This window comes from Rhinoraja longicauda, chromosome 21 (genome assembly GCF_053455715.1).
Source record: "Rhinoraja longicauda isolate Sanriku21f chromosome 21, sRhiLon1.1, whole genome shotgun sequence".
Lineage (NCBI taxonomy): Eukaryota > Metazoa > Chordata > Chondrichthyes > Rajiformes > Arhynchobatidae > Rhinoraja > Rhinoraja longicauda.
In genome coordinates this window covers 2,528,524-2,554,136 of record NC_135973.1, presented here as the reverse complement: position 1 = coordinate 2,554,136, position 25,613 = coordinate 2,528,524, and the positions used below count along the sequence as shown (strand labels likewise).

Below are 25,613 nucleotides of genomic sequence, written 5' to 3'. Positions count from 1 at the left end.
GAACGAAGTGAGAACTTGTATTCACTGGAATTTAGAAGGATGAGAGAGGGGATCTTATAGAAACATATAAAATTCTTAAGGGATTGGACAGGCTGGATGCAGGAAAAATGTTCCCCATGTTGGGGGAGTCCAGAACCAGGGGTCACACAGTTTAAGAATAAGGGGTCGGCCATTTAGGACTGAGATGAGAAAAAACGTTTTCACCCAGAGAGTTGTGAATCTGTGGAATTCTCTGCCACAGAAGGCAGTGGAGGCCAATTCACTGGATGTTTTCAAGAGAGAGTTAGATTTAGCTCTTAGGGCCAAAGGAATCAACGGATATGGGGAGAAAGCAGGAATGGGTTCCTGCATTCGCTGTAAGGCAGCAACTGTACCGCTGCGCCACCGTGCAGCCCTGTGAACCCCTGGGTTTTCTCCGGGTGCTCCGGTTTCCACCCACACACTCCAAACACGTGCGGGTTTGTAGTTCAATTGGCCTCATTAAGTTTCGCCCAGTGTGTAGGGAGTGGATGAGAAAGTGGGATGACGTAGGGCTTGTGCGAACGGCATGGACTCGGTGGGGCCAAAAGGCCTGTTTCCACGATGTATATCTTAAACTAAAACTAAAATCACAACCAAATGTGGCCAGACTATTCTCGTTACTGTTCCGGCCTAATTAAGGTAAAGCGTGTTGCAAGTTAAATTGATGTCATCTGCAGAGAAATAAAGAAGAGTTTGATCAATAAATGTATTACATTGAAGAAATTAGAAATGCCTGATTGAAAAACAAATGCACCATCACTAAGATATAAAGTTCCCCAGTTTCCACAAAAATAATATCATTCGAGTGGAGCGTTCAAGAACTAGAGTCACACAGCATGGAAACAGGCCCTTTGGCCTAACTTGCCCATACTGACCAACATGCCCCATCTACACTAGTCCCACCTGCCCCTGAATGGCCCATGTCCCTCTAAACCTATCCTGTCCATGTACCTGTTGAAATGACCTTTAAATTACCTTCTGATTTTCAAAGGGTTAAAACATGGCGTCTAGCTAAAGATTTAGAGCTGTATCATTTGAATTTATAAAATGTTGAGAGGAATAGATCAAGTGGACGCAGAGTCTCTTGCCCAGAGTAGGGGAATCGAGGACCAGAGGACAGAGGTACAAGGTGAAGGGGAAAAGATTTAATTTAATAGGATTCTGAGGGGCAACATTATCACACAAAGGGTGGTGGGTGTATGGAACGAGCTGCCAGAGGAGGTAAGAAACAGTTAGACAGGTACATGGATAGGACAGGTTTAGAGGGATATGGGCCAAACACAGGCAGGTGGGATTAGTGTAGATGGGGCATAGCAACATAGAAACATAGAAACATAGAAACATAGAAAATAGGTGCAGGAGGAGGCCGTTTGGCCCTTCGAGCCAGCACTGCCATTCATTGCAATCATGGCTGATCATTTAAGATCAGTAACCCATGCCTGCCTTTTCCCCATATCCCTTGATTCCACCAGCCTCTAGAGCTCTATTTAACTCTCTTTTTAATTCGTCCAGTGAATTGGCCTCCACTGCCCTCTGTGGCAGAGAATTCCACAAATTCACAACTATCTGGGTGAAAATGCTTCTTCTCACCTCAGTTTTAAATGGCCTCCCCTTTATTCTTAGACTGTGTGTCCCTGGTTCTGGACTCGCCCAACATTGGGAACATTGTTGGTCAGTGTGGGTAAGTTGGGTCGAAGGGCCTCCTTCCACGCTTTGTGACTCTTACCCTGTGATACTGCAGGATCGTTGAAATCTCTCTGTGCGGAATTGCACAAAGGGTTAATTAATTAACAGGCCAAGCAAATTGGTGCAGATGTTGGGAACATTAAGCAGGTCAGATAACAGCGGAATGGAGAGAGGATCATGTTCCTGGCCAGAACAGTCCACATTCTGACTGCAGAAGATTGACCCGAACTATTAACACTACTTTTCTTCCTGAATTGAATAATAATTGGTTACTTGCAAAAGTTAACAGCTGTGATAGTAACCTGGTAACCCTAAGTTAACCAACAGTCTGACTCCTTGAGTGTTGGGGCTGATGACTGACACCCACAAACTGTTACCATCAATCACTGTGCAGTATTTTAAAGCTCTCCATTACGCCCCGTCAGAGCAGATTACAAAAGGGTGATAAAACGCCCAATATAAAGAGAAGATTTCAGTTACCCATTAAGACCTGTGCATAGACGCAAGATGCTGGAGTAACTCAGCGGGACAGGCATGGGTGGAGAGAAGGAATGGAGAACATTTCAGGTCGAGACCCTTCTTCAGACTGAGAGCCAGGGAGTCTGGATATATATGTGACTCTTTGCAGTTGCTATTCACAGGGCAAATTGTGGGCTTTATGCAATAACATTCAGCTTTTTAAAAGTTTTTATTTGTTATGTTACCTATAGAGTTGTCAACTATCTCACTCCCAAATAACGGACAAGGTGACGTCACCGCCCCGCGCCCCACGTGACCTCACCCAGCCAGCGGCCATGTGCTCCTGCTCCACCAATGGCGGCCGCCCAGGCGGGGAGGCGGGTTGCTATGCAACCTCCGTTAGGCGGCGCCCGGGCCTCCGGGCCTACAGTGTCCGGACCTACACTGTCCGGGCCTACACTGTCCGGGCCTACACTGTCGGGGCCTACAGTGTCCGGGCCTACACTGTCCGGGCCTACACTGTCCGGGCCTACACTGTCTGGGCCTACAGTGTCCGGGCCTACACTGTCCGGACCTACACTGTCCGGGCCTACACTGTCGGGACCTACACTGTCGGGGCCTACACTGACCGGGCCTACAGCCTCCGGGCCTACAGTGTCCAGGCCTACACTGTCCGGGCCTACAGTGTCCGGGCCTACACTGTCCGGACCTACACTGTCCGGGCCTACACTGCCGGGACCTACACTGTCGGGGCCTACACTGACCGGGCCTACAGCGTCCGGGCCTACAGTGTCCGGGCCTACAGTTTCCAGGCCTACAGCGCCCCCCGGACCTAATACGGGACAAGGGCAGTCCCGTACGGGACAAACCAATTTATCCCAAAATACGGGATGTCCCGGCTAAAATGGGACAGTTGGCAACCTTAGTTACCTATGAGTACTGTAAGTGTTTACAGGCTTGTTATGGTATTATGAGTAACAATGTCCTCCTTCTGTTTTCATTACATACGACAATAAAACAACTCTTAAAAGTGTCACATCTGTAGGAAGGAACTGCAGGTACACACAAAGTGCTGGAGTAACTCAGCGGGTCAGGCAGCGTCTCTGGAGAACATGGATCGGTGACGTTTCACAGAGTGACAATAGACAATAGGTGCAGGAGGAGGCCATTTGGCCCTTCGAGCCAGCACTGCCATTCAATGTGATCATGGCTGATCATGCTGGAGAAACTCAGCGGGTCAGGCAGCATCTGTAGAGAACATGGATAGGTGACGTTTCACAGAGTGCTGGAGTAACTCAGCGGGTCAGGCAGCATCTCTGGAGAACATGGATAGGTGACGTTTCAGAGTGCTGGAGTAACTCAGCGGGTCAGGCAGCATCTGTGGAGAACATGGATAGGTGACGTTTCACAGACTGCTGGAGTAAAAGGAATAGGTGACATTTCGGGTCGAGACCCTTCTTCAGACCAGAAGGGTCACAGAAAATGTCACATTTTGGTTGTGAAAGGGCAACGGTTTTAACTAATCAAATATGACAAAGCATTAACTGTTAGGCACAGAGAGTTGGAGTACTTCAGCGGGACAGGCAGCATCTGTGGAGAAAAGGAATAGGTGACGCTTCGGGTCGAGACCCTTCTTCCTTCCTAAACATTAAATATTGTTGTGCATTAAGATGCTTTTATGAACCAATACTAAAGCTTAAGAAAATATACCACCAGTCAGCTCTGAGATTCACTCTTAGAGTTTGTTGATTTGGAGACCCCTAAATAATGTGTAGGAAAGAACTGCAGATGCTGGTTTACACCAAAGATAGACACAAAGTGCTGGAGTAACTCAGCGGGACAGGCAGCATCTCTGAAGAAGGGTCTCGACCCGAAAAGTCACCCATTCTTGTTTGCCAGAGATGCTGCCTGACCCCCTGAGTTACTCCAGCACTTTGTGTCTATCTTTGGTGTAAACCAGGATCTGCAGTTCTTTCCTGTGCCTATCTTCTATTTCGATAAATAATAATAGATTCTGCTGCCTTGGATTGACATTTACAGCTTCAGCAGAGAAGGAACTTTTTCGCCCAGAGAGTTGTGAATTTGTGGAATTCTCTGCCACAGAGGGCAGTGGAGGCCAAATCACTGGATGGATTTAAGAGAGAATTGGATAGAGCTCTAGGGGGCTAGTGGAATCAAGGGATATGGGGAGAAGGCTTTTTTAGAACAGAGATGAGGAAGAACTTTTTCAGTCAGAGAGTGGTGAAGGTGTGGAATTCTCTGCCTCAGAAGGCAGTGGAGGCCAGTTCGTTGGATGCTTTCAAGAGAGAGCTGGATAGAGCTCTTAAGGATAGCGGAGTGAGGGGGTATGGGGAGAAGGCAGGAACGGGGTACTGATTGAGAGTGATCAGCCATGATCGCATTGAATGGCGGTGCTGGCTCGAAGGGCTGAATGGCCTACTCCTGCACCTATTGTCTATTGTCTATTGTCTATTGTCTAAGGCAGGCACGGGTTACTGATTGAGGACGATCAGCCCATGATCACAATGAATGGCGGTGCTGGCTCGAAGGGCCGAATGGCCTCCTCCAGCACCTATTTTCTAACAGTGAACTGGTTTGTGAGCTTGGGGTACAACAGGTGTACAAGGTGCCCTATTCTGTCATGTTCTACACATTTAATGCTTGAAAGGACAACAAAAAGGCACAAGCAGCAGAAATAGCTGGTTCAATGGTTCAGGTACCGTCCTTTTGCCTTGGAGTGCCCGGAGCAGCTAATTTGGGTGCCCTTCTGATGCATGAGGTGTTAGCAAAAGCTTGGCCCCAGCCCAGCCGAGGAGACCTGTTAATGCATCGCTCCAGGCTCTGACTGAAACCTTTCCCTTTTTTTTCCTTTCTAGTGTGCCAGTCTAAAAAGGGATTGAGTGTGCCAGATTCAAAACGTTACCAGATGAGGCAGGGGAGAGGGGCAGAGTAAAATGCGACAGATGTCTTTAGTCATTTATATTGCCAGCACGTGGGTCTCTCCTGCTCCTGCTCCTGCTCCTGCTCCTGCCTCTACCTCTCCACCCCTCCAGGCGAGGGAACACGAGGCGTCTCGCGGCCGACAATGAAATCCTGGCAGCTAATTGCAGTCATGGGAGATGTCCTTCAGGTAAGGCAGAGAAAAGACTTTAAACAATTAAGGGGCAGCTTGCGAGAGAGAGAGAGAGAGAGAGAGAGAGAAAGAGAGAGGGAGAGAGAGAGAGAGGGAGAGAGAGAGGGAGAGGGAGAGAGAGAGAGAGAGAGAGAGAGAGAGAGAGGGGCAGAAATGCAGTGCTCATTGTGCAGACACGTCTGGGACAATGTCGAGTCGGTGCTGCCTTGCTTTTGTTTCTGCTGAATTGCAGAACATAAATTAATACGGAAAGGTTAGTGTTTGTGTGTGACTGTTTGCTTGGCGATGAGGATGGGGACTGTGGAAACGCTGGACTGAATGGCAGAGAGATGCACAGTAACAATGCAGAATATGATGTGCTTTCTACCTGTGATGCTTAACCCTGGGAGGACCATGTATTCAATTGTTCTGCCTTCATATTATCTTAATTATATGAGTCTCTACTGCACTGAATGCTAAAAGAGTGCTCCATTGTCCAGGTTAGTTCCCTTATTCCCCTTCAGTTTTCTGTAAACGAAGGTTATATTCCTGTAGCATTTTATACTCTGTTTGTTTTAATTCATTGCCACGAATTTATTTCGAGCGGGCAGGATATATCTGATCAAATTATGGTGGTAAATTTCGTTATGGACACACAACGTTTTTCCAAGGTAACCTGTGTGGTAAGATCACACATCAAAATGTTTAGGTCTGCTGCAAGAATGCTAATATGTCTCTCGAAGGGTTACAATAACATTGGTCGGACTACAAAGGGGAGAATTGCATCGCCTTTGTGCCAAAGTATTCGACTCCAGTACATTGAAAACTCCGCTGAGCCGATAAACTAGTTAGTATCTTCCTGTTCTTCCCTGTAAACCCATCTGTTGTTGCAACACAAGCAAAACTGTCAGGTTCTGCAACGCAAGAACTGTTGAGTTTGTTAAACAGCAAAAAGGTGTGTTTTTGCAGGCGTGCCAGCGAGGTGTTGTGTGCGTGTGTCTGGGTGCCTTTGTATTTAGCAAGAACAGACAGAATTTTTAATAAAATGCACTCAAAGACAAATTGGCTGGAGAGTTTGCAGAATGTGGGCTGTGGTGAGAATTTATTGAGCGACATGTTTACAGCCGAACTTTATTTATCTTTTTTTTTTTTTGCCACGCAATCTTATCAGTGAGGTACAGAACTCTTGCTCAAGGCCTGAAATAATAAATGTGAATTTTAACTCCAATGTATTGGAATGAAGAAACAATGAAAAGAGGTGTATAGTGACATTGGTTTGATGTGCTAATGACAATTGGTATCAAGGTAAACGTAATTTGGTTTCATCGTTCATTAGCTTTAATAGTTGGCTTCTAGTTTGCTACTGACAGAATCTGTTTAAATTGCATGACGTGAATGCTTGATAAAGTGGAAGATTTTTAAAATGTGGTACAAGTCATCGTACGTTTGTTTCATGTGTCTTGTTGTGACTGTTGGCAAACCAATTTCCCTCCTGGGATAAATAAAGTTGTATTGTATTGTATCGTATCGCAATAAACATGTACTCTGAAAGTTAGACTGCGCTTCAACCTGAGAAGACACACAAAAACAAATCTGACTTGCAAATGGGCTCGTAGGAAAGAAAACAGCAGATGATAGTTTAAATCGAAGGTAGACACAAAATGCTGGAGTAACTCAGCGGCTCAAGCAGCATCTCTGGAGGACATGGATAGGTGACATTTCACTGAGTGCTGGAGTAACTCAGCGGGTCAGGCAGCATCTGTGAAGAACATGGATAGACAATAGACAATAGACAATAGACAATAGGTGCAGGAGGAGGCCATTCGGCCCTTCGAGCCAGCACCGCCATTCAATGTGATCATGACTGATCATTCTCAATCAGTACCCCCCGTTCCTGCCTTCTCCCCATACCCCCCGACTCTGCTATCCTTCAGAGCTCTATCCAGCTCTCTCTTGAATGCATTCAGAGAATTGGCCTCCACTGCCTTCTGAGGCAGAGAATTCCACAGATTCACAGGTGACGTTTCACAGAGTGCTGGAGTAACTCAGCGGGTCAGGCAGCATCTGTGGAGAACATGGATAGGTGACGTTTCACTGAGTGCTGGAGTAACTCAGCGGGTCAGGCAGCATCTGTGGAGAACATGGATAGGTGACATTTCGGATCGAGACCCTTCTTCAGACTGATGTCAGGGGAGGGGGCGGTCTCGCCCCCTCCCCTGACATCAGTCTGAAGAAGGGTCTCGACCCGAAACGTCACCCATTCCTTCTCTCCAGAGATGCTGCCTGACCCGCTGAGTTACTCCAGCATTTTGTGTTGACCTTGCAAATGGCGTCGTTGTCTTCAGGTGATAAATGGCAGTGATGTTGATTGTATGTATTGACTGAGTGCCACAAACTGCAGATAATGAAGCATGCATGTTGCTGGAAGGAGACTTTTATGTGTAAGTGATGTACAAGGTACATAAACTCCAGGCAGTGAAGGTAATTGCAAATGGTTTGACGTAGAGGCATTCTGTGTTTAGATCAGATATCTTGACTTACAGTATATGCCCGGAGGACACGTTCACCTCAACCCTGTTGGATAATGTTGATTTGTTCCACGCATATTATGTACGCTGTTTAATGCCACCCATGCCAATGCGTCAGGGATTACGGGGAGAAGGCAGGAGAATGGGCTTAGGAGGGAGAGATGGATCGGCCATGATTGCCATGATCAGGAATGAGAGAGTTAACCTACGATGAGCGTTTGTCGGCACTGGGCCTGTACTCGCTGGAGTTTAGAAGGATGAGGGGGGAACCTCATTGAAACGTGCAGAACAGTGAAAGGCCTGGATAGAATGGATGTGGAGAGGATGTTTCCACAGGTGGGAGAGTCTAGGACCAGAGGTCACAGTCTCAGAATTAAAGGACTTGCATTTAGGAAGGAGATGAGGAGGAATTTCTTTAGTCAGAGGGTGGTGAATATGTGGAATTCTTTGCCACAGAAGGCAGTGGAGACCAAGTCATTGGATATGGTTGCCACAGTTTAAGAATATGGGGTAGGCCATTTAGAACGGAGATGAGGAAAATCTTTTTCAGTCAGAGAGTTGTGAATCTGTGGAATTCTCTGCCTCAGAAGGCAGTGGAGGCCAATTCTCTGAATGCATTCAAGACAGAGCTCTTAAGGATAGCGGAGTCAGGGGCTATGGGGAGAAGGCAGGAACGGGGTACTGATTGAGAATGATCAGCCATGATCACATTGAATGGCGGTGCTGGCTCGAAGGGCCGAATGGCCTCCTCCTGGACCTATTGTCTATTGTCTATTGATATATTTAAGGCAGAGATAGATAGATTCTTGATAAGTACGGGTGTCAGGGGTTACGGGGAGAAGGCAGGAGAATGGGGTTAGGAGGGAGAGATAGATCAGCCATGATTGAATGGCGGAGTGGACTTGATGGGCCGAATGGCCTAATTCTGCTCCTATCACTTATGACCTTATGACCTTTATGCCATGCTTTGGTGATGCAATGAGATTCTCCCTTGCTGTAAGTATTAATGCTCAGCTTTCAAATATAATTTGTATTCTGTGAGTCAGTAGGACGTCTGGTAACTTTGTTAAAATAGTTGAAGAGAGTCGAGACTGCTGAATTGTTATACGTGCCAGCAGTGGAACGCCCAGAATCAGAAGTTCAGAAGTCATCGGAGAAGAATTGTCCAGTTGGCCATTTTCTTGCCCGGAGGTGGGGGAATCGAGGACCAGAGGACATAGGTTTAAGGTGAAGGGGGAGAAATTTAATAGGAATCTGAGGGATCACTTTTTCACACAGGGCATATGGAACGAGCTGCCGGAGGAGGTAGTTGAGGCTGGGACTATCGCAACATTTAAGAAACGTTTAGACAGGTACATGGTTAGGACAGGTTTGGAGGGATATGGACCAAACGCAGGCAGGTGGGACTAGTGTAGATGGGACATGTTGGTCGGTGTGGGCAGGTTGGGCCGAAGGGCCTGTTTACTCGCTGTATCACTCTATGACTCTAACCAGGCCATTCGGCCCATCAAGTCTACATCATTCAATCATGGCTGATCTATCTTTCCCTCTCAACCCCATTCTCCTGCCTTCTCCCCATGACCTTTGACACCCGTACCAATCAAGTATCTGTCTGAAAAAGGGTCTCGACACGAAACGTCACCCATTCCTTCTCTCCAGAGATGCTGCCTGACCTGCTGAGTTACTACAGCATTTTGTGAAATAAATACCTTCGATTTGTACCAGCATCTGCAGTTATTTTCTTACACTAGGTATCTGTCAATCTCTGCCTTATAAAAAGCCCACTGACTTGGCCTCCACAGCCGTCTGTGGCAATGAATTCCACAGATTCACCAACTTCCTACGAAACATTCCTACTTCGTGTAGTTTTGCAGGCCCAGTGTGCAATAACACACCAAGTAAATATTGAAGTGAAGGAGCAAAATCAGGCCGTACAAACTCCGCACAGGCAGCGCCCGAGGTCGGTATCGAACCCGGGTCTCTGGCGCTGTGAGGCAGAGGCTCTACCGCTGTGCCACCCAGCCGCCCCAGTCTGCTCACCTGAGTGTGGTCCTGTTACGGAGTGCTGAGTCCATGCCAGCCATTGCAGGGCGTGCAGCGTAGGTTCACTAGGTTAATTCCCGGAATGGCGGGACTGTCGTATGTTGAAAGGCTGGAGCAATTAGGCTTGTATACACTGGAATTTAGAAGGATGAGGGGGGATCTTATTGAAACATATAAGATAATTAGGGGATTGGACACATTAGAGGCAGGAAACATGTTCCCAATGTTGGGGGAGTCCAGAACAAGGGGTCACAGTTTAAGAATAAGGGGTAGGCCATTTAGAACGTAGATGAGGAAGAACTTTTTCAGTCAGAGATTTGTGAATCTGTGGAATTCTCTGCCTCAGAAGGCAGTGGAGGCCAGTTCGTTGGATGCTTTCAAGAGAGAGCTGGATAGAGCTCTTAAGGATAGCGGAGTGAGGGGGTATGGGGAGAAGGCAGGAACGGGGTACTGATTGAGAATGATCAGCCGTGATCACATTGAATGACGGTGCTGGCTCGAAGGGCCGAATGGCCTCCTCCTGCACCTATAGTCTATTGTCTATTGTCCTGTTACGCAGTGCTGAGTCCATGCCAGCCATTGTCATTTAGTTTTCGCTTGGAATCATTGAATGTACTTGTGTAATGTGAAGCAAATTGAAATGATTTGGTTTGAGAATCGATACAAGGTGCAGTAATTTCTGAACTCTCTTTCTTGTAATGCACTGACATAATCTGACCGGCTAGGAACTTTGACAGAGTAAATTCCACATATGATTTATGGTACGTTCTTGTGAATAAAATATTTCCACTTGGAATTAATAATTGTGTGTTCATTATGATTGAACAGGAGTGCAATGATACGTAAGAAACCTCCCGCTCCAAATGAAGGGTCAGGTTCATGTTTATGGTTGTGTTTCACGTCAGTACAAACCGATGTGGAGAGGATGTTTCCACTGGTGGGAGAGTCTAGGACCAGAGGGCACAGCCTCAGAATTAAAGGACGTTCCTTTAGGAAGGAGATGAGGAGGAATTTCTTTAGTCAGTGTAGTGAATCTGTGGGATTCTCTGCCATAGAAGGCTGTGGAGGCCAAGTCATTGGATATCTTTAAGGCAGAGATAGATAGATTATTGATTAGTACGGGTGTCAGGGGTTATGAGAAGAAGGCAGGAGAATGGGGTTAGGAGGGAGAGATAGATCAGCCGTGATTGAATGGCGGAGTTGACTTGATGGGCCGAATGGCCTAATTCTGCTCCCTCACTTATGATCTTATGAACTTATAATATGAAGCTCTCTAATCACAGTCACCTCCTCGATCCTTATTGTTGTGGCTTCTATGCTTGACTCGGTCAAGAAGGCTTCTTCTGGAAGGGACTTCAATATCAGCTGGTCTCAGAAGCAATCTAACCAACAGCTTCATGTCCGCCCCAGAGCCCCCAGTATGACTTGGGTGGCACGGTGGCGCAGCGGTAGAGTGGCTGCCTTACAGCGAATGCAGCGCAGGAGACTCAGGTTCGATCCCGACTACGGGCGCCGTCTGTACGGATTTTGTACGTTCTCCCCGTGACCTGCGTGGGTTTTCTCCGAGATCTTCGGTTCCTCCCACACTGCAAAGATGTGCAGGTATGTAGGTTAATTGGCTGGGCAAATGTGTGTAAAAAAAAATTGTCCCTAGTGTGTGGAGGAGAGTGTTAGTGTGCGGGGATCACTGGTCGGTGCGGACCCGGTGGGCCGAAGGGCCTGTTTCTGCGCTGTATCTCTAAATCTAAAACAAAATGACTTGGGTTTAGACTACATGAGCACAGGGTCAAAATAGTTTAATTTAGTTTTGTTTATTGTCACGAGTACCGAGTTTAGATTAGATGGGTTTATTGCAGGTGGGGCAGTGTTGGAATTGCTGCCTCACAGCGCCGGAGACCCGGGTTCCATCCCGACTACGGGTGCTGTCTGTACGGAGTTTGTACGTTCTCCCCGTGACCTGCGTGGGTTTTCTCCGAGATCTTCGGTCTTTGCTCCCACATCCAAAGACGTACAGGTTTGTAGGTTAAATGGTTGGGTGTAAGTGTAAAAAAAAGTTCCATGTTCTATGTCTAATGTTCCATGTTCTATGTCTAATGTTCCATATTCCACGTTCCATGTTTTATGTTTTATGTTCCCCGTTCCATGCTCCATGTTCCATGCTCCGAGTTCCGTGTTCCGTGTTCCATGTTCCGTGCTCGTCCTATGTTCTTGGGGGTTGTTGCAATGTCGTGCTTCCACCTGAGATGTTCGAATACCACACTTATTTACCTGCACACGTTTATTTTTCTATTAGCTGGAGGGAACTAGAACACAAATGAGTGTTTGTTAAAAGAGAACGTTCTCCTTGGAATGAGATTGCCTCCAGTCAAATTAAAAGCAATGCGCACTGCGATTAGAGACCTCCGATGTTCTACACTTCAATCTTTCCCCACATTTGCCGAGCGTGCAGCCGGCTGCATAGAGTGCTTTTGTTATTGGCAATGCACTAGAGGTTCCAGGCCGCGACAATCCACTGTTTTCATTTAGACAAACAATTTTAATTAAAATTCTGATTTATTTTCCGTGATTTTGTTTTTAATGCAGTTGCAATAATTATTAGCTGGAGAGCGTGTTTGAGTGGAACGTGTGGACCACCTGTGTCATTGCCCCAGGTAGATTGGTGAGGGAACCTAGAGGCATAGAGTGGGTGCGGCACAGAAAGAGGCCATTCGCCCATCACGCCCGTGCTGTCCCACAACCAGAGCAACTCGCCAGTACTATATGTGCAGGAAGGAACTGCAGATGCTGGTTTACACCGAAGATAGACACAAAATGCTGGAGTAACTCAGCGGGTCAGGCAGCATCTCTGGAGAGAAGGAATGGGTGACGTTTCAGACGGAAGAGTGTCTCGACCCGAAACATCACCCATTCCTTCTCTCCAGAGATGCTGCCTGTCCCGCTGAGTTACTCCAGCATTTTGTGTCTGGAACATTCGATGTAGCTCTGTAATATTTTTTCTTTCCCATATATTTGTTCATTTTGAGGAGATTCAGTATGTTGATGAATACTCTCTCTCGAGTTCAGTTTAGTTTAGTTCAGAGACACAATGCGGACGCAGGCCCTTCGGCCCATCGAGTCCGTGCAGACCAGCGATCACATCATCACACTAACACTATCCTACACACACACTAATGACAATTTTTACAGAAGCCAATTAACCTACAAAGCCAAACATCTTTGGAGTGTGGGAGGAAACCGCAGTACACAGTGAAAACCCACACAGGTCACGGGGAGAACGTGCAAACTCCGTGCAGACAGCACCTGTGGTCAGGATCGAACCTGGGTCCCAGGTGCTCCAGTTTACTCCCACATTACAAAGACGTACAGCATTGTAGGTTAATTGGCTTCTGTAAAATTGTAAATTGTAGGAACTCAGTAGGTTAGTGTTGGCGTAGGGGGGATCGCTGGTTGTCACAGACTCGATGGGCCGAAGGGCCTGTTTCCGTGCTGTATCTCTAAAGTCTCAACAAAGTGCTGTAGGAACTTGTAGGAAAAAAACTGCAAATGCTGGTAAAAATGGAAGTTAGACACAAAATGGTGGAGTAACTCAGCGGGTCAGGCAGCATCTCGGGACAGAAGGAACGGGCGATGTTTCGGGTCTTGACCCAAAACGTCACCCATTCCTTCTCTCCCGTGATGCTGCCTGGCCCGCTGAGTTACTCCACCATTTTGTGTCTACCTGCTGTAGGAACTCAGCGGGCCAGGCAGTATCTGAGATTGATGGAGAGTCACCATCCGAAACGCTGTCTGCGCATTCCCTCCACAGATGCTGCCCAGCCCGTTGAGTTCCTCCAGCACTTTTTTCTTTTTGCTCAAGGTTGCAGCACCTGCAGTTCCTTGTGTCTCCTCTCTTCGCTTATTTGTGCGTGGCTGTAGAAAATAACTTTAAAGGACAGAAGCATCGTTACACGCGGCGCAATGTGATATCGTTTTTTATGCAGAGCGGTTATGTTGCATTTCAACCCAAAGCCCTCTGATGGAACTTTCATGCATCAGTCAAGATCAATTAGCAGTCAAGTAAAACCAACAGGCGATGATTGCGTTTTCTCCTCAAACATTCAGAAGATAATGACATGGAAATGTGGCAGCGCGAGGACGTGATTGATGAGCGGCTTGTGGTGTCTCGAGACTCGGATAAAACGCGCAGACATTTCTATTAGCGAGCTGGAGAATTGTGGCCCGTTTTGGACTCCGCGTTCGAGAAGGATGTCTTCTTTTCGAGTCCACGTCACAAGATTAGAAATTATTCAGCCAGAGCCGAACGCAGTTCTCAGCATCTGCTTCCAAAGGCGTCTTGTGCTCCTTGTCTTGAGCGTGGTGGTGGGAAGATTGGTGGAAACAGGGCCAACACGTGAACGCTCTCTCCTTGACCCCGAGAAGCCTTGGAGAAACATAGAAACATAGAAAAATAGGTGCAGGAGACGGCCATTCGGCCCTTCGAGCCAGCACCGCCGTTCAATATGATCATGGCTGATCATCCACAATGATCACGGTGGCGCAGCGGTAGAGTTGCTGCCTTACAGCGAATGCAGCGCCGGAGACTCGGGTTCGATCCTGACTACGGGCACCGTCTGTACGGAGTTTGCACGTTCTCCCCGTGACCTGCGTGGCTTTTCTCCGAGATCTTCGGTTTCCTCCCACACTCCAAAGACGTATAGGTTTGTAGGTTAATTGGATGGGCAAATGTAAAAATTGTCGGCAAGCTGGAAAGGGCACAGAGAAGATTTACGAGGATGTTGCCAGGACTAGAGGGTGTGAGCTACAGGGTGCGATTGAGTAGGTTGGGTCTCTATTCCTTGGAGCGCAGGAGGATGAGGGGTGATCTTATAGAGGTGTACAAGATCATGAGAGGAATAGATCGGGTAGACGCACAGAGTCTCTTGCCCAGAGTAGGGGAATCGAGGACCAGAGGACATAGGTTTAAGGTGAAGGGGAAAAGATTTAATAGGAACCTGAGGGGTAACTTTTTCACACAAAGGGTGATGGGTGTATGGAACGAGCTGCCAGAGGAGGTAGTTGAGGCTGGGACTATCCTGACATTTAAGGAACAGTTAGACAGGTACACGGACAGGACAGGTTGTGAGGAATATGGACCAAACGCAGGCAGGTGGGACTAGTGTAGCTGGGACATGTAGGCCGGTGTGGGCAAGTTGAGCCGAAGGGCCTGTTTCCACGCTGTATCACTCTGTGACTCTATGATAATGCAGTTATGCTTAGAGAAATATGGATTTATAAATGACTAGAGGTCAGCCTCAGAATTAAAGGATGTTCCTTTAAGAAGGAGATGAGGAGGAATTTCTTCAGTCAGAGGGTGGTGAATCTGTGGAATTCTTTGCCACTGAAGGTTGTGGAGGCCATTCAATGGATATTTTTAAGGCAGAGATAGATAAATTCTTATTAATACGGGTGTCAGGGGTTATGGGGAGAAGGCAGGAGAATGGGGTTAGGAGGGAGAGATAGATCAGCCATGATTGAATGGCGGAATAGATTGAAACATAGAAACATAGAAAATAGGTGCAGGAGGAGGCCATTCGGCCCTTCGAGCCAACACCGCCATTCAATATGATCATGGCTGATCATCCAAAATCAGTACCCCGTTCCTGCCTTCTCCCCATATCCCTTGATTCCATTAGCCCTGAGAGCTAAATCTAACTCTCCCTTGAAAACATGATGGGCCAAATGTCCTAATTCTGCTCCTATCATTTATGATCTTGTGGTCTTATGACTGGGCATGGATTTGCTGAGGGCAAAACAGGTTTCACTGACTTAATTGAGATCTGTGATGGAGTAATCAGTTTGGTGTTGGATGTTTAATGCTCTCACCGCGGACAGCCTAAAAATGTTTGATGAAGTAGCACAACGTACCAAGTTGAAGCGTGGCGGATTAATGTAGGAGTGACAGTGTGGATGTGAAATTAGCTGAGAGATAGAGTGAGCTGTTGTTTTACAAAGTCTGACATAAATTAATGAACCGTGTTTGGGGCTAATTGGGAAACGAGTTTCAGTGCATTTTATGGACACAAAAATCTGGAGTAACTCAGCGGGTCAGGCAGCATCTGTGGAGAACATGGATAGGTGACGTTTCACAGAGTGCTGGAGTAACTCAGCGGGTCAGGCAGCATCTGTGGAGAACATGGATATGTAGGTGACGTTTTGGGTCAGGACCCTTCTTCAAACTCAGATATGCTTCCAACACGAAATGTCACGCATTGCTTCTCTCCAGAGATGCTGCCTGACCCGCTGAGTTACTCCAGCATTTTGTGTCTATCTTCGGTTTAAACCAGCATCTGCAGTTCCTTCTTACACATTCAGTTCAGTTCACTTTCATTTCTTGTCACGTGTACTGAGGTACAGCGAAAAGCTTGTGTTGCGCGCTAACCAGTCAGCGGAATGACAATACATGATTGCAACCGAGCCGTTTTCAGTGTATAGAGAGATTTAAGAGTGTGGGTCTGCTTCTGTGGCAAGCACGCAAGTAGTCGCTGGGGCTGGGCACCATCTTGTAAACTCTCTGAGTCTCTCAGTCTGCACAGTGTTCTATCCTTTTATAGGAAGGGTTGCATGGGTGCAGAGGGAGAATATTAACTCCCCTCCTCCCTGGGAGAACGTAGAACAGTAGTTCAGAAGATGTCTGAAGAAGGGTCTAGACAATAGACAATAGACAATAGGTGCAGGTGGAGGCCATTCGGCCCTTCGAGCCAGCACCGCCATTCAATGTGATCATGGCTGATCATTCTCAATCAGTACCCCGTTCCTGCCTTCTCCCCATACCCCCTGACTCCGCTAAGAGCTCTATCTAGCTGTCTCTTGAATTGGCCTCCACCGCCTTCTGAAACATCACCTAGCTTCAGAATTGAGGGACAAAGGTTTAGGGGTAACATGAGGGGGAACTTCTTTACTCAGAGGGTTGTGGCTGTATGGAATGGGCTTCCGGTGGAAGTGGTGGAGGCTGGCTCGATTTTATTATTTAAGAGTAAATTGGATAGGTATATGGATAGGAGGGGATTGGAGGGTTATGGTCTGAGTGCAGGTAGATGAGACTAGGTCAGGGAGAATGGTCGGCGTGGACTGGTAGGGCCGGACAGGCCTGTTTCCATGCTGTAGTTGTTATATGTTATGTTATATGTTATATTCCTTTTCTCCGGAGATGCTATCCGGCCCGCTGACTTACTCCAGGTTTTTGTGTCTGTCTTCAGTTCAGTGGTCGAGATGGAACCCGGGTCTCCGGCGCTGTGAGCGCTGTAAGGCAGCAACTCTACCGCTGCGCCACCGTAACCGCCCGAAGACACGGATCATGTCACCTTCCTCGAAGGCAGACACAAAAAGCTGGAGTAACTCAGCGGGGCAGGCAGCATCTGTGGAGAGAAGGGATGGGAGGTGTTTCGGGTGGAGATCCTTGCCTCCCTCGATGTGTGCCCTCGTTGTTTCTGCACCAGAGGCACACCATTAGTGGTCCACACTAACGCCAGCGAGCTTGATACAAGTGGTACCCGAGTCTACAGTGCAATGGCAACATTCACATCCTGACACCACCTTGTATAATGATGATGTTTACACAGATGACCTGCCATACATTTAGCTAGCCTTGGCATCGGGACAGGAATCGCTGGAATTGATTAAATGCTTCAGTGTCACGAACAAATGTCGTGCTACTCGATGAATTTTTTATCCGTCTCCTCCCCTGCGCTTTGTCTCCACCATTCCCACACACCATCTCTCTCCAGCTGAACCCTGGATGTAGACCTCTTCAGTTCCTCCGTCCCTCTTCCCACCCCCTCCCCAGACACGCGTCTGTCTGTGAAGACCACCCTGAGATTCTCAGTCTGCAGGAAGAATGTTTAAATCGATTGATTCACTGAAGGATGCAGCGTGGAATCAGGCCCTTCGGCCCACCGAATCCCTGCTGACCATCGAACACGCATTCACACCAGTTCCCATGACATCCCACTTTCCCAGAGACCCGGGTTCGATCCTGACAATTTGGAACTGGTTAAACATTGGAACAATAAACCTTTGCAAAACCATATGGAGAGGCACAAGTGTTTACCTGTGTGGGAAGGAACTGCAGATGCTGGTTTAAACCGAAGTTAGACATAAAATCCTGGAGTAACTCAGCGGGACAGGCAGCATCTCTGGAGAGAAGGAATGGGCGACGTTTCGGGTCTGAAGAAGGGTCCCGACTCGAAACGTCACCCATTCCTTCTCTCCAGAGATGCTGCCTGAGTTACTCCAGGATTTTGTGTCTATTTATGGAAAGGCACAAATGTTGGAGGAACTCAGCGGGTCAGACAGCATGTCTGGAGAACATGGATAGGTGACGTTCACTTCAGACTCAACAACACTAACCTCAGCAACTATGATCAACTGTGGAAGGAAAAGACACCACAGTAAAATCTCCAGAAACTCTAAACCTCTAATATAGTTCCTGATTTTAACCTGTACCTGTCTTGCCCTTTACACCCCAGCGGTATAAACATTGACTTCTCTAACTTCAAATAGCCCTTGCTTTCCCTCTCTATCCCTCCCCTTGTACCTGTCCAATTGTACCCGCTGTGTTACTCCAGCACTCTGTGAAACGTCATCTATCCATGTTCTCCACAGATGCTGCCTGACCCGCTGAGTTACTCCAGCACTCTGTGAAACGTCACCTATCCATGCTCTCCACAGATGCTGCCTGACCCGCTGAGTTACTCCAGCACTCTGTGAAACGTCACCTGTCCATGTTCTCCACAGATGCTGCCTGACCCGCTGAGTTACTCCAGTACTTTGTGTTTTTTTTTGTTGTAAACCAGCATCTGCAGTTTTCTTCGTATCTCCTGAGGAAACAAATTTGAAACCCGTTTAGAATTTAAAAAGAAAGCTTCTGTGGAGGCCTAATCTCTGGTGAGGTTTCTGTTCTGAGTAAATTACAGCGGGAACGGAGTACGAGTAGAAATTAAGGCCAGTTAATAAAATAGGCCAGAGAGGGGTTGTTGAGTACTTTATGCTGAACATTTGTGATGCACTGTGTGGCACGACACACATGACTGGAAATGTTGTTGCTGTCATTACTGTCCCCGTGTATAATATTTACAGTGTGACCTTGCCTGGGTCAAAGATGCTGTCATTAGTCAAATGGATTATTTCATTTAGTGGGGAAAATTAGTTTCGGGCAAATCTATTCTGGAGGTGAAGGTGCTTTTACACCTGAGATTTCTTTGTTAGCTTATTACATGGTTAAACGGCAACATGGTGGCTCAGCGGTAGAGTTGCCGCCTCACAGCGCCGGGGACCCGGGTTCCATCCCGACTACGGGTGCTGTCTGTACGGAGTTTGTACGTTCTCCCCGTGACCTGCGTGGGTTTTCTCCGAGATCTTTGGTTTCCTCCCACACTGCAGGTTTGCAGGTTCATTGGCTTGGTGTAAATTGTCCCTAGTGTGTGTAGGATAGTGTTACTGTGCGGGGATCCTCCTCCACCTCTGGTCGCTTAACCAGTTCCAAAATTCACAATGATGTAGCCGTCTTGAAAGCACAGCGTCCTTGGTCAACAGGATGGTGGGTGTGTGGAACGAGCTGCCGGAGGAGGTAGTTGAGGCTGGGACTATCTCAACGTTTAAAAAACAGTTGGACAGGTACATGGATAGGACAGGTTTGGAGGGATATGGGCTAAATGCGGGCAGGTGGGACTAGTGTAGATGGGGCATGTTGGTTGGCATGGGCAAGTTGGGCAGAAGGGCCTCTTTCCACGCTATACTGTATGACTCTATGACTCTAATTAGGCCATTCAGCCCATTGATTCTACCCCACCATTCAAACATGACTGATAGACAATAGACAATAGGTGCAGGAGGAGGCCATTCGGCCCTTCGAGCCAGCACCACCATTCAATGTGATCATGGCTGATCATGTTCTATTGTTCTAATTGGCCTACCAGGGATCCTCTCTGCCCAAGGTCATCTGTCGGCAGCCCTGATTAGTCCTGGTCTTTCCCCCTTCCCGATTCCGCTTACTTTCAGTCTGAAGCAGCCTCGATGGGCCGAATGGCCCAATTCCGATCCTGTGTCTCAGTTCATTTTAGCTTATTGTCACGTGCCAGTGAAAAGCTGTTGTTGCGTGCTAACCAGTCAGCAGAAAGACAATACATATTGACAATCGATCCACTTACAGTGTACAGATACACCAATCAGCCAGAACATTATGCCCACCTGCCTAATATGCTGTTGGTCCTCCGTGTGCAGCCCCATATGCAGCAGGGTGCGATGCACTGTGTATTGTGACACATTCCTCCCGTGACCACCATTAACATTTCCCGTGACTTGTGCCACAGTCGACCTTCTGTCGGCTCGGACCAGACGGGATAGCCTTCGTTGCCCTCGCGCATCGATGAGCCTTGGGCGCCCAACACCCTGCCTGTCACCGGTTTGTGGTTTGTCCCTCCTCGGACCACTGTCGGTAGGTACTCACCACTGCTGACCGGGAGCACCCCACAAGCCTTGCCGTTTCAGAGATGCTCTGACCCAGTCGTCTGGCCAGAACAATTTGGCCCTTTGTCAAGGTCGCTCAGGTCTTTACTCCTGCCCATTTCTCCAGCATCCAACACGTCAACTTCAAGAACTGACTGTTCACTTGCTGCCTAATATATCCCACCCCTTGACAGGTGCCATTGTAACAAGATAATCAATGTTATTCACTTCGCCTGTCGGTGGTCATAATGTTTTGTCTGATCAGGGGAACTGGCAGAAACCATCACTGGTGCAGAAACTAGAAGAAAGCGTGCTGGGCAGACACATGGAACCGCAGCTGCTGGAATCTTGTGTCAGGACCTCCCATTCCCTCAGACACTGCCCGACCCGCTGAGTTCCTCCAGAACTTTGCCTTTTCTCCAAGATTCCAGCATCTGCACTTCCATGCCTCTGCAACTTCGAGATGGACTTTGATGAGGTGGGACAAGTCCAACACTCACAGTTTTCTGGGCAGGGTGCGCTGGAATATCTGAATATAAGTAGGGAAATGGGAATACAACTGGGCTTGTGATTCCAACTTCACACGGCCTGGCACGGTGGCGCAGCGGTAGAGTATATAATAATAATAATAATAATACATTTTATTTGTCACATGTAGGTTGACACAGGGTCAACGGTACAATGAAATGTATTTGACAAGACAACGGGTCACCTCAGCAGTAATATTCCAAGGATAAATAAGATTTTAAAAATTACATTAGTAAGATAAAAAGACAATATTAAAAATAGGTAAAAAGACAATATTAAAAACAATCAACATATATGATGTAAAAAGTGTTTATGAGTTCAGAAGCCTGATGGCCTGATGGTAGAATAAGAAAATAACTGCAGATGCTGGTACAAATCGAAGGTATTTATTCACAAAATGCTGGAGTAACTCAGCGGGTCAGGCAGCTTCTCGGGAGAGAAGGAATGGGTGACGTTTCGGGTCGAGACCCTTCTTCAGATCTTCTTCAGCCTGATGGTAGAAACTGTTCTTAAGTCTGGTGGTACGTGCAGCCCTACTCCTGTATCGTCTGCCTGACGGTAACAAGGAGAACAGCCTGCGTGCTGGGTGGCTGTGGTCCTTGATGATGCTGCGTGCCTTCCGCAGGCACCGCCGGTAGAACATGTCCTGAATGACCGGGAGACAGTTGCCAGTGATGTGCTGTGCCGTCTTCACCACTCTCTGTAGTGATTTGTAGCTGTGGGCAGAACAGTTCCCGCACCAGACTGTAATGCAGCCCGTCAGCAGGCTCTCGATGGTGCATCTGTAGAAGTTTGTGAGGATACCGGCGTTCATGCCAAACTTCCTCAGTCTTCTCAGGAAAAAGAGCCGCTGGCTGGCGGGCCTTCCTTGTTATTGTGTCCGTGTGCAGTGTCCAGGAAAGGTCCTTGCAGTTGCTACCTTACAGCGCTCACAGCGCTGGAGATCCGGGTTCGATCCCGACCGCGGGTGCTGTCTGTGTGGAGTTTGCACTTTCTCCCCGTGACCTGCGTGGGTTTTCTCCTCGATCTCCGGTTTCCTCCCACACTCCAAAGACGTGCAGGTTTGCAGGTTAATTGGCTGGGTACAAATATCAAAAAATGTGGCTGTTGTGTGTGTAGGATAGTGTTAATGTGTGGGGATCGCTGGTCGGCGCGGACTCGGTGGGCCAGTTTCCACGCTGTATTTATGAGCTGAACTAAACTGAAACTAAATTTCAGCACATCCCACTACACATATCCGACTACACTTGGGAAATCCGCACAGTAAACAAATAATCGGCGGCATGTTCTCATCAAAGCGCTCCTCCACTAATCAATGGAGATTGGTTTGTCCAGGGCAAAGCGTTTAATCCTTGTGTGCTGGACATGGGCGGATGGAAGCATTTAATTAGATTTTTCGGGAGCATCCTTTATCAACCACGTCACATAGATGAGGAGTCACTGACTGTGGAATTGGCAAGTGGAGAGTGCTTCCCACAGTGTTGCAGGTATCAGTTTCAATTGCAAAGTAGGAATAGACAATAGACAATAGGTGCAGGAGGAGGCCATTCGGCCCTTCGAGCCAGCACCGCCATTCAATGTGATCATGGCTGATCATTCTCAATCAGTACCCCGTTCCTGCCTTCTCCCCATACCCCCTGACTCCGCTATCCTTTAGAGCTCTATCTAGCTCTCTCTTGAATGCATTCAGAGAATTGGCCTCCACTGCCTTCTGAGGCAGAGAATTCCACAGATTTACAACTCTCTGACTGAAAAAGGTTTTCCTCATCTCAGTTCTAAATGGCCTACCCCTTATTCTTAAACTGTGGCCCCTGGTTCTGGACTCCCCCAACATTGGGAACATGTTTCCTGGAAGACACACATTTACCTCCGTTCACGCTATTCCGCCGTTTATTGTTTGGCGGGGTTGTGTAAATGTCAAATGGCCGTCACGGTGTTGCAGCGGTAGAGTTGCTGCCTCACAGTTCCAGAGACGCGGGTTCCATCCTGACTACGGGCGCTGTCTGTACGGAGTTTGTACGTTCTCCCCGTGACCCGCGTGGGTTTCCTCCGGGTGCTCTGGTTTTCACCATAGACATAGAAACATAGAAACATAGAAACATAGAAACATAGAAACATCGCAAATTGGTGCAGGAGGAGGCCATTCGGCCCTTCGAGCCAGCACCGCCATTCATTGTGATCATGGCTGATCATCTACAATCAGTAACCCGTGCCTGCCTTCTCCCCATATCCCTTGATTCCACTAGCCCCTAGAGCTCTATCTAACTCTCTCTTAAATTCATCCAGTGAATTGGCCTCCACTGCCCTCTGTGGCAGAGAATTCCACAAATTCACAACTCTCTGGGTGAAAAAGTTTCTTCTCACCTCAGACGTACAGGTTTGTAGGTTAATTGGCGTCTGTACATAGTAAATTGTCCCGGGTGTGGACAATAGTGTTAGTGTACGGGGTGATCGCTGGTCGGTATGGACTCGGTGGGCCGAAGGGCCTGTTTCTGCCCTGTATCTGTAAAGTCTAATGTTAAGTTGTGCGTGCTTTAAATAAGTGTGCAGGATGAGCTCGCAGTAGGTATGCCACTCGTATTGATGTCAAGCTTGTATATCTGCCTCTTTGAGTTGACTAAGATTTGACATTTAGCAGCAGGATGAACTCCAAATGCACTCCTTAAAGTAGGGTTGCCAACTGTCCCGCATTAGCCGGGACATCCCGTATTTTGGGATAATCGGTATGTCCCGTACGGGACCGCCCTTGTCCCGTATTAGTAGGGTTGCCAACTTCCTCACTCCCAAATAAGGGACAAGGTGACATCACCGCCCCGCGCCCCACGTGACCTCACCCAGCCAGCGGCCACGTGCTCCCGCTCCACCAACGGCGGCCGCTTTGTTCTATTTTCACACCTTACACTTCCTTATCCATGTACCTCCCTCTCCCCTGACATCAGTCTGAAGAAGGGTCTGGACACGAAACGTCGCCCATTCCTTCTCTCCAGAGATGCTGCCTGGGGTTTAATGTATCTTGTGTTTTATGACTGTTGGCAGATCAATTTCCCTCCTGGAATAAATAAAGTTCTATCGTATCGTATCGTATCGTATCGTATCGTATCGTATCGTATCGTATCGTAGCAAGGAGTTAGAGAAGTCAATGTTCACACATCCTATCTTTCCATGGATAGACACAAAGTGCTGGAGTAACTCAGCGGGACAGGCAGCATCTCTGGAGAGAAGGAATGGGTGACGTTTCGGGTCGAGACCCTTCCTCGGTCTGCCTGTCCCGCTGAGTTACTCCAGCATTTTGTGTCTATCCATGGAAAGATAGGATGTGTGAACATTGACTTCTCTAACTTCTTGCTACGATACGATACGACATAATACGATACGATTTGATACGATACGATAGAACGTTATTGTGCCCATCTTGGGTTTAAACCAGCACCTGCACCTTATGCATGGCACTCTCCCTTTGCCCTTGAAGTGGACATCTCCACTGCTGTGTAGCAATCCTGCAGCCAGCAACATCGCAGCAGACAGCTGCCAACACCAGGCTTGTGGGAGCGCAGGTGAATGTGCATCAGCAACTGTGCCCAGAGTGGGAAAGTGCAGCACAACATTCCACTCATCATTCCCTATTGTTGACAGACCAAAAACTGGCGTTGGAACAAAACTCATCAACAAAAAAAGAGTTGATTTCAGGCTTGGGACCGCCTGAAGCAGCGTGGCATATGGTACCAGCAGGCAGAGGTCAGTGCGGACTCTTGCTGCTGTTGGGGTATAGACATACAGTTAGAGAGTTATCGAGTTATAGTTATAAGGGTGGCAAGGAGGTACAGTGGTAGAGTTGCTGCCTTACAGCAAAGGAGGCAAGCAGCGACAGAGACCCCGATTCAACCCCCACCCCTCTTGGTTACAGGCTGTGTTTCACGAAGGGATCCCACCTGACCCATCACCTATCCATGTTCTCCACAGATGCTGCCTGACCCGCTGAGTTACTCCAGCACTGTGTGAAACGTCACCTATCCATGTCCTCCACAGATGCTGCCTGACCCGCTGAGTTACTCCAGCACTGTGTGAAACGTCACCTATCCATGTTCTCCAGAGATGAATTCACAAAATGCTGGAGTAACTCAGCGGGTCAGGCAGCATCTCAGGAGAGAAGGAATGGGTGACGTTTCGGGTCGAGACCCTTCTTCAGACTGATGTCAGGGGGGCGGGACAATGGAAGGGTATAGGTGGAGACAGGAAGATAGAGGGAGAACTGGGAAGGGGGAGGGGAAGTGAGGGACAGAGGAACTATCTAAAGCTGGAGAAGTCAATGTTCATATCACTGGGCTGCAAGCTGCCCAAGCGAAATATGAGGTGCTGTTCCTCCAATTTCCGGTGAGCCTCACTATGGCACTGGAGGAGGCCCATGACAGAAAGGTCAGACTTGGAGTGGGAGGGGGAGTGGAAGTGCTCAGCCACTGGGAGATCAGGTTGGTTAAGGCAGACCGAGCGAAGGTGTTGAGCGAAACGATCGCCGAGCCTGCGTTTGGTTTCGCCGATGTAAAGAAGTTGACATCTAGAGCAGCGGATCAATAGATGAGGTTGGAGAAGGTGCAGGTGAACCTCTGTCTCATATGGAAAGGCTGTTTGGGTCCTTGGATGGAGTTGAGGGGGGAGGTAAAGGGACAGGTGTTGCATCTTGTGCGGTGGCAGGGGAAAGTTCCCGGGGATGGGGTGGTTTGGGTGGGAAGGGACGAGTGGACCAGGGAGTTACGGAG

The 25,613-nt window shown here is 48.0% G+C and overlaps 1 protein-coding gene across 6 annotated transcripts in view; it reads left to right on the top strand.

The window, feature by feature from the left end:
• Positions 1 to 5,040: 5,040 nt before the first annotated feature.
• The window catches only part of rbfox1 (RNA binding fox-1 homolog 1), a 743,628-nt gene continuing 723,055 nt past the window's right edge, over positions 5,041 to 25,613 (top strand). For 2 of the 6 annotated variants that reach the window (XM_078417598.1, XM_078417588.1), the window contains exon 1: positions 5,042 to 5,296. In XM_078417598.1, coding sequence (XP_078273724.1) covers positions 5,252 to 5,296 — 45 coding nt within the window. In that variant the 5' untranslated portion in view covers positions 5,042 to 5,251. Of the gene's footprint in view, positions 5,297 to 5,437; positions 5,553 to 5,631; positions 5,779 to 25,613 lie in introns of those variants that run through there. The other 4 variants (XM_078417591.1, XM_078417593.1, XM_078417595.1 and 1 more) reach the window with 4 other exon arrangements.